General features: G+C 47.0%; 1 protein-coding gene across 1 annotated transcript; it reads right to left on the bottom strand.

The window, feature by feature from the left end:
* Positions 1 to 460: 460 nt before the first annotated feature.
* On the bottom strand, positions 461 to 5,107 carry LOC120109746 (U3 small nucleolar RNA-associated protein 18 homolog). The gene is given in 3 exon segments (XM_039123448.1): positions 461 to 829; positions 832 to 2,366; positions 4,804 to 5,107. Coding segments are annotated over 3 exon segments (1,896 nt in total). The 5' UTR covers positions 5,034 to 5,107; the 3' UTR covers positions 461 to 698.
* Positions 5,108 to 9,800: the final 4,693 nt, after the last annotated feature.

Raw genomic sequence — 9,800 nt, 5'->3', positions numbered from 1 at the left:
TGCCATTTGCATTCATGCAAACAATTGTCTGTATTAATTTCACCTGCAACTTCAGCTGCATAAGGATCAATTGAGGTAGTATCTTCTAAAGCCGCCAAACAGAGTTTGCACGTACAGTCTGATTTGAGCACATTCAACAACAATATGCAACTTTGTTTGACTGCAATTGTTCATATTATCTTTTTCAAGGATTAACTCAAAAATAAGCAATACTGACGCACCATCTTCAGAAAAAAATGATGTCATTATATCACATCAGGTTTGTCAGCTTGCTACATTGAGCATCTTTTTTATACATATCCACTTAAGAAATGATTTAAGACTCGAGAGAGACGAAATTATCCTAGAAGAGTCCTATTCTTCTACTGACTATTTCAACCAATTTTGAGCTTATCATATAGAGCAGACCCAATTCAGACACACATACAGAGAGAGAGAGAGAGAGAGAGAGAGAGAAATTAAAATAATAATGCCAGTCAAATTCAATCCAGCCAACTAATTTGGTTTATGCAATACTTCATGCCAACATACCGACATCCTAAAGGGAAAAATTACATTGATTACCATTAATAAACAAAAAGACATCAACACAGAAAATAATACTAACCACAACTGAAGGTATTAAAAACTGCCAGCTCAATAGGTTAAAGAAAAGTATGATACCACAAGCCAGAGTTGCCGACCACTGCCGCAATGGTTTATGCATATTGATAATGATGCAACTTGTACAACAGAACCTTTCCACCAGCATTTCCCATGGCCATGAAACCTCCATGAGGACTGAAATCCAAAGCACGTGGGTAATGCAAACTAAATCTGGGAGGGGGCAGTTTGAGAAGGCGGTAAAAGATGGAACATGTATCAATTTTAGACCATTCTTCTTCATTCTTGAGCTAATAGCCAAAATCTGTCCATCATGATTAAACTTCATGAAATCAACCATTGTGGTTAGATTTTCAATGGTCTTCAATGGCTTCCTCTTTCCCCCAAGAAACTCTCCCCTTTTGTAGACATTCACAATTCCACTGCTTGAACCTGCTGCAAACAAAGAGTTGTCTGGTGAAACACAGAGGGCTGAACCCACTATACACCCTTCATCGACAGCCTTGTGGATGCACCTCCTTGTCCTAAGATCCCAGTGATAAACTTGCCCATCACCACCACTGCTCAATAGCTGCTGCCCACCATCAGCAAAAGCCAAAGAACGTGCGCTTCCATTCATCTTGACAGTTCCAATCAGTTCCTTTGTTCTTGACGACATCAAAAGAATATAACCTTCATTACCGATGAATGCAATGGTGCTCGAATCAGGGGAAACCTCAAAAACTTCCAGACTTTTCTCCTCCCTCCCCGTCAAAGGACCTATCTTACTTACGGCCGCTTTCACCAAATCAAAGCTGTAAAAAAACTTCCTTCTGCCAGAAATTATGACCTCAGACCCATCAGGCAAAAATGAAGCCTTATATATCGGGCAGTCCTCAATGAATATGCTCTGTATCTTAGTGTTGTGCTTTCCATCAACCTGGAAAAACCTCAACCCTCTGTCCAGTCCAGCAGTCAGCAGCAATTGGCCATTCCTATGAAACTGAACTGAATTGATAGGACCATTGGAAGGCTCCTCTGAATTGGCATTCATTAGCCTTGAGTACTCCAACAGCCCTGGCAACAGCTTATCCCTACCTTTAACAACAAGCTTATCATTGCTCCGGAGAATATCACCACCTTCCATATCCTCATATCCATGGGCAACCGTGACACCGCTTTCATCATCGGATTCATCATCGGAAGCACCAACATGGGCAGATTTCTGGTCAATACGTGCCCATTCTGTTCCAGGATTCAGCTTAGCATGCTGGGCGCGTAGTCTAGCCACATAATCTGCACCTGATATCACACGCTCATCAGCCTCCTTCCTAAGCTTCCTCAACCTATTGACCTTCACTATGTCCACCTCCGTCCTTTCCTCCTCGTCATCAACCCATGCTGGCTTCTTCTCTTCCTTACGCCGTTCTTCAATTCGAGAATGCAAGTCCTCTTCATAGACTACCATTTCATCGCCGGTGGACTTATCCACGAAGAACAAAGGCACATCCTGAGCCACCTCCTCCTCTTCTCCACCAGCTTCCTTGCCAAATTCCACAGGGGAGTGAAGGGTACCAAACAAGAAGCTCTCCAGCTTCTTCATCTCCTTCTCCTGCTCTCTATTTCCCTCCAACAAGTCATAATCTCTGCCTCTATTCTTCCTCTTCGAGTTCTTCAGTTTATGTTCATCAACCAACCCATCAGCTGCTTCTCCATCAATCTTCTCTCTTCGTTTCTTGGGGAGCATATTTTGAGAAATCAAACTCATTTTCTTCGCAAAAGAACTGCAATTCAAAGACGAAAATCACACAAAAATAATAAGTTCTAAGCAATACTATAATCCAAAAATGAAAGAAGAAAAGAGTGTTAAAACTCAATTTTTCTACTCAAAAATAATTTTTTTCCAAAACAAGTGGGTGATTTCATACTAATATTATCGAAAAACACCAACTTTCAATGGCGGGAGACATCTCCAGAGGAAAACACAAGGGTACTTAATCAAAATACTGAGGAAAAAAAGGGATGTAGGGATTTGAAGGTTTTCGCGAACTTATAGATGTAAGTGATTCGCCGACGAGGGTGTGTGCAGTTTGGGTGGGACCAGTTTAGAGTCATTCTTGAAACTGAACCAATTTAAATCTATTTTCTAAAACCAAAACTGAACCAACCATCTGCAAAAATTGGTTCAAACTAACCCAAGAAATTCAGTTCAATTCAATTCGGTTTATCAGGTTGAATAGGGCTAAGCTAAATGGGCTTCGCTCAAATGGGCTGGGCTAAGTGGGCTGGGCTAAATGGGCTTCTGTCCATTTTAGTTTGAAGCTATCATTTGGAATGTGCTTACAATTTATTAGGTGTCAATGAAAGTATAATTGCTAGATTTTGGGATTTGATTGCAAATGGTAAAAGTAAAACAAACATACATGAAAAGGATAGCTTCAAATTCAAAACTGCGAGGGAAAATAACAGAGGCATGGATATAAAAACAGCACATAAAGTATAATTGATGACATTTTAAGTACAATCTGAAAAGCCAAAAAATGGCACATTGCTAATAACATAATTATTGTTGTGCATAAAAAGACAACACAAAAGGGAATAGTATGTTCTGTAAATCAACAAAACAATTTTTTGATCATCTGTATGTTGACATTTGGATGATGGAATTCCTCCAACAACCATATCAGCTGGTGCCCCCTTTCATGGAGCTGGGATAATATCATTAGTTTTGGTGTTTACAAGTCCTAGTTGAGATATTACTGGTGAATTCACAGCCAGACTGAGCATATGGTCCTTTCCACCAACATGCTCTTTATCATTTGTAGCTTTCTTCTAATAGAAATTGACAGATCAGTTAGTCCTTGTGCATATGATCACATTAAATATATAGATTAGACATACTATGCAAGAGAATGTAGAATAACCTTTAGCAGACTTGAAGGTATGTAAGAAATATTGAAAGATTTGGAGTTGAGTCAGGTTTGGAGTTTGACTTTGCTCATGCTAATTAGAGTACAGGATTTATTTGTTATGAAAGCAGACAGGAGAAACCAGACCAGACCAGACCAATATGCTGCCATTAAACAAACCTAAGGGATGGCCAATATCATTCCAAAGTAACCCATCCAAACTGATTATTTCGATACGGTTTGAGTCGGATATTTGTTCAATCCAGTATCAGTTCAAAAGAAAAGGTCAGCTTGTTTTCGGTTTAAAGTTTTAAATAAAATCAACTGAACCGACTGGTGTATAAGTATATATACTGTGCCCAGTTCAGCCCTAGCACCCCAATTGTGCTCTTCTAAATTTCTCCGCCACTGGGAATCACTAGAGCTGCCCACTCTCCCTCGCATCCCTCCTCCTCAACCCAAGTAATTCGGGTCTGGGTCAGGTCCAGGTTGAGTTTTAAGTGGCATTCCAGGAATTTTAACTAAACCAATCACCAATTTCTAGTAAACTAAGCGATCAGCTTGGACTGGTAAAGTGAGTAAACTGTGTGATGATCTGATAGGTGATGAATACCATAAAATGTATAAAGTGGAACACAAAATCCATGTACTTTTTGGGATTGTTGACCCCCGCCCTATCATCATACTCTTATATCTGCTGCTTTTTAAGTTCCTGCTGTAGCCTGTGGGTAAGATTTTATTCACCAACAACCTAGATGTGCTGCCACTATGAGATGAGCCTTAGAGAGCGGTGTTGTTGCTGAGGAGAATCCTTTTAATCCCAAGTGGTCTCAGGTGTGGTTTGTTTTTGGAGTACTTTGTCTGATCTCTGCCATTAAGTAGCCCTGTTTTTTATGCGTTTTCGTTGCTTATTTTGTACCAATTATCTTCTAAATAATTTTGAATCATTAATAAAGCCAGGTGTTTTTTAAACCTCCCTTATCATCAAAGAAAAAAAAAAGAATGGTTATATTAATTCTGTTTCTTCTTACTGTAAAATAAATGCTGCCCTCAGAGAGCAACTTGAAAAGTTCTGGGCTAAAGATTACAACAAGAGAAGTCCTAGGAACCCTACTCTGGAGCCTGAACTTATCGATCCAGTCATTTCAAAAAGTCGTAGCCGAAAAACAGAAGGAATAGTTCTGGGAAAACTATTCTAATAGTCATAAAGTGATCATGGTAAATGGTATTGCATTATCTAGAGGAGGAAGAAGGGAGGATGGAGAAGACGTAGGGCAAGATGCAGTTCTAGTGTTTCGGAGGAGGGGCATACCTCGAGAGTGGGAACGAAAACGCCGAAGTCGCCGGACGGCGCCGAAGAGACCGATTCGCTGCACGAACTAAGGTGGAGATCGATCGCGATGGGCGATGCTCACGAACGGCCGACGGCCGATGGTCTAGACGGGTTGAGGAATAGTCCACGGTCGCGATGGGAGAGAGAACCCTAACGGGAGAGAGAGAGATGGCCGATGGGAATGAATGAGAGATTTCGGTCGTAGGCATTAGTGATTTGGGAATTGGGGGATAGTGAGGTCTGAGAGCGAGCGGGTTACGGTTCACGGACGGGTCGCGGGCCTCGCGGCACGCGGACGGGTCATGGTCAATGATTTTTTTCCGATTCGGGTTAGATCTGTCCGGTCGTAGGAATTAGAAATTCAATTTTTTAAAAAAAAAATTAAGTAAATTGAGTCAGATTGGATTTCGTTTTGAATTTAGTAAATTTAAATCTGATCCAAAAATAATAATAATCTAATCTTAGAACTCGATCCTGCCCTATGGATCTTTTAACATGGGATAGTTCGGGTTTAAGGAGGTAGGGTCGGATCAGGTCAACCCGGGCTTATTTGCAGTTTTAGCGAATAAAGTGCAAGTTTTACTTATTTCAAAGGTTCATTTGAGCAAGGTGCAAGATTAACTTCTTTCAAAGGTTTAATGCTGCGGACCCTAGTTGCATAGCCATTTCTGGTAAAACATGTTGGTCTATTAATAATGGAATTATGACAAGCAGGTAGCAGTGGCTGTGCTAGTGGTCGGAGAACAACCTAGGAAGGAGATAATGGGGGAAGAAGGATGGTGGAGCGGTGGATTCTATGGATCCATGAATATATTAAGAAGAATAAAAGAAAAGGAGAGGAGAAGGGATACTACCTGAGTCGCTGAGCGGTGGACTTGAGAAGTAGGGATGCGAGGTATAGTAGGCAGCTCTAGTGATTCCCCAGTGGCGGAGAAATTTAGAAGAGCACAATTAGGGTGCTAGGGCTGAACTAGGCACATCTCTGTTTGCAGCAGGTTCAAGCAGTGGAATTGTGAACGCCTCCAAAAAGGAAGAGTTTCTTGGGGGGGAAGAGGAAGCCATTGAAGACCTTTGAAAATCTAACCACAATGGTTGATTTCATGAAGTTTGTTGTTCTCACCCTGTCAGCCACTGACGAAGGAAAAATGTGTTGCCCTAGTAATGCAGCACTGAGGGCAATAGAGCTAGTACATACATATCACGATATGTACGCCAATTTTTGAGTATTAATGAGGTTAGAGAATAAAGCATCAAAAATTTGGTGGAATTGCCCGTCAATTACAAATATTCTAGCTATTAATTTCTATTGTCTATTACAATTTTTTGAACGAATAAAAAATTTTAAAGTGTTTTGAGATCAGGACATAATATCATGAAAGAAGACAGATCATTCTTTCATGCGAAAGAATCCCTTCATTCGTAGGAGAGTCAGTGAGAGATGGATTTGACTTAGAGGTGATCAAAATCCGGGCCGGGCCGGGCTCTACAGCAGAAATTAGGCCCGATGGCTATGCCCAGACCCGGCCCGGCCCGACTGTCGGGCTTAAATTTTTGTCCAGGCCCGACCCAACTTATAAATCTGGTCCCAGGCCCGACCCGACCGGCCCGACCCGACAGACCCGATTTTTTTTTGTTTGTTTGTTTGGAATCTAGAAATGGGCAAAAATAACAATCCTCATGCTCATTATCCGCACAAAGAATAGGTGAACTTTCGCTTGCCATTGACATAAGCCTATCAAAAAATTATACAACTAATTATACAAAAAATTCAGTTCATAAGAATTATCATAATACAAATAAAGCACCAATCCAACCGGAAAAAAAAAATCAGGGGGAGAAGAAACTGAGAGGAGAAAATTCAGAGAATCTCCACCCTCCAAGAAGTCCATCTCCAATCCCCCGATCTTTCTTCCTGATGGCCCAGCTGGAACTGGGTTACTGGAGCAATGTGAGGGAAGGAAAACCAAGACCAAAACCAAAAAAGAGAAGGGATGAAAGATCCCTCCTCTCTTTCTCTGTCTCCCGTCTCCACCCAAAACAAAACCACTGGTCCCCACTCCCCACTCTCCCACTGTTCCGAGCTCTCTCGCTGCCCCACCCACCTCTCTCTCTCTCTCTTTCTCTCTCCGGGCTTGGGCAAAATCTACCGGGATCGAGCTCGAAAGGAGGAGGAGGAGGAGAAAACTCTTACCGGTGACTGTGAGTCGGTGACCGGAGCCGCGGAGGTTGCCGTCCGGGGGAGAAGGACGCGAAGAGCACGCCGGCCGGTCGTTGAAGAGGCGACGACACCGAGAGGAGGCGGCTATCAGGCTCTCAGCGAGGGAAAAGGGGGGGCGGGGGCGGCGGCGGCGGCGGCTCTCAGCGAGGGAGGGGGGCCGGCGGCGGCGGCCTCTCAGCGAGGGAGGGGGGGCGGCGGCGGCTCTCAGCGAGGGAGGGCGGGCGAGGGAGTGGGGGGGGGGGGGGGGGGGGGGGGGGGGGGGGGGGGTGCGGCGGCGGCCTCTCAGCGAGGGAGGGGAAGGGAAGGGAAGGGAAAGGCCCGGTTAGGGTTTTTGTTAAAATTTTTTAATATATTATAATTTATAACAGGATTTATAGCCGGGCCGGGCCGAACCGGGCCATTTTTAACGTTTCTAGGCCCGGCCCGATTTTTTTGGTCGGGCCGCTTTTCCTGTCCAGACCCGACCAATGGGCTCTTTTTCAATGCCCAAGCCGAAAAATTTCGGATCGGGCCGGGCGGGCCAGAAGGCATGTGATCACCTCTAATTTGGCTTGATAGTTCTCCAGGCCAAAATAGTTCAATGATTTCAGGAGCCGGAGTTTCCAAGTTATAGGTACGGTAGTGGACAAACGCATGGCAGGACGTACTCGCTTCTTACTGGTACTTGAGGTGGGTCCTCAAATTACAAAGGAAAATAGCATGCTAATGAATGTTAGCAAGGGAGGCGATTGATTACAACATAAGCAAACTGATCATCAAGGCCATCAATCTGATTTCCATTTTTCGTGAGAAGAGTACTGTTTTAAAGGCAAAATTTTGACGGTTGCCCTTCAAAAGAAGCTTCTAGCGAAAAGTGCCACTCCGCCTTAATGTGCGGGCATATGCCCTTTTACGTGGCCATACATTACAGCACCATGTTGCGGGCATACATCCTTTTACGTGGCCGTACATTACAGCACCACCATGCCATGCTTCGATAACTGGCTCTCTATAGTTAAAGAACGGCACCATGACTACTCCGGCCATACCCTGCTGTGACTGTCAACACTTTACCGTTCTCAAGAACGGACAGCACCACATGCTGCCTACCAGCCTAAGTTGCGCGCCATTCGGCTCAGAGCGCCGCCCCTCATGATGAGGGCGAACAGTGCCTCTTGCCACCTAGGCCTTTCCACCGGGACTATAAATAGCCCGGTCAGGTAACTTCTAAGTAGAGCTGATCAAAACCGGGCCGGGCCGGGCTCGGACCGGGCTCTACAGCAGAAATTAGGCCCGATGGCTATGCCCAGACCCGGCCCGGCCCGACTGTCGGGCTTAAATTTTTGTCCAGGCCCAACCCAACCTTATAAATCTGGTCCCAGGCCCGACCCGAGAGGCCCGACCCGACGGGCCCCGACCCGAGAGGCCTAGGGCTGTTAATGAGCCGAGCTGCTCGGGCTCGGCTCAGTAAAAGCCCGGCTCGGGCTCGGCTCGTTAGTCAAACGAGCCCGAGCCCGAGCCCAATATGAGGCTCGTTTACATCCGAGCCCGAGCTCGAGCCCGAGCAGCTCACGAGCCCAAACAAGCTTGGACCTTTCGCTATTTGCTGAATGCTAATTGCTAAACAAGTAAACAACTCTCATTCTCTCATGACCCACGGCCCACGGGCCCACCCAGCCAGCCCCCTTTCGAGTCGTGACTCCCGAGCCCGCCCCCGATGCCGTCCGCTTACCCAAATCCCAGCCCCCTTTCGATCACAGAAACTTGATTCAAAGAACCCAGTCGCTTACCCAAATCCCATTTTCCCCAGCCCCCACCGTCGACCTAAATGCTCATGCCCTAATCTTCCGGCCTTCCCCGACTTCCTGAAGCCCCAGCTCCGCCGCGCTCCGCCTTCCTTCGCCCGCACGCCGCGCCGCCGGCCGTGAAGCCCGGCTCCACAGACAGCAGTCACAGCACCACCGAAACCTCCCCTCCAAACCCTTCAAGGCTTCAAACCCCCCTTCACCCCTGCCTCCCTCCAAACCCCTCTCACCCTCCAAACCCCTCCAACTCCAAACCCCTCTCACCCTCCAAACCCCTCTCGGTTTCTTCTCCGTTCTCCTCGCCGGCTCGCCCCCAAGCCCGAAGCCGATGCCCCCTCCCCTCCGACGACGATGACAACGCCGTACACCTGATCCCAATTCCCAGCTCTCCGAGAAGCTTCATCGCAACCTCCTCTCCCTTCTCCGCCCCCGATGCCGTCGCCCCCGGCGAGGAAGGCAACAAGCGTGAAGCGCCGCCGCCCCATCCGGCGTTCCTACGTCGAGGTCCCCCCTACCCCCTTCCTTTCATAGTGAAAGTTTCACTCCCTCCTCCGCGGCCGAGCCTCCGGCGCCCGCAGCGCCTGCGGTCGACCCGCGGCCGAGCCTCCGGCGCCCGCAGCGCCTGCGGTCGACCCGCGGCCGACGTCCGTGCCGGTGGTACTCGCGGCCGCCCCCTTCTTTCTTTTTTTCTTTATTTCCTTCGTTCTTCTCTCCTCCCGTCCTCCGACGAATGATAGGGATGGGGCGCCGGCCGCCGGGGCAGGCTCGGGCTCGGGCAAACGAGCCTCACGAGCTCGAGCCCGAGCCGGAGCTGTGCCAGGCGAGCCGAGCCCGAGCCCAGTACAGGGCTCGGTACCGAGCCCGAGCCCGAGCCCGAGCCTAGACTTTTATGGAACGAGCCGAGCCGAGCCTGCTGTGGCTCGGGCTCGGCTCGGCTCGTTGACAGCCCTAGAGAGGCCCGACCCGACACCCCG

The sequence above is a fragment of the Phoenix dactylifera genome, unplaced genomic scaffold (genome assembly GCF_009389715.1).
Source record: "Phoenix dactylifera cultivar Barhee BC4 unplaced genomic scaffold, palm_55x_up_171113_PBpolish2nd_filt_p 002657F, whole genome shotgun sequence".
In the NCBI taxonomy this organism is placed as follows: domain Eukaryota; kingdom Viridiplantae; phylum Streptophyta; class Magnoliopsida; order Arecales; family Arecaceae; genus Phoenix; species Phoenix dactylifera.
The sequence above is the reverse complement of the archived record's forward strand: the minus strand, read 5'-3'. Positions and strand labels throughout refer to the sequence as shown.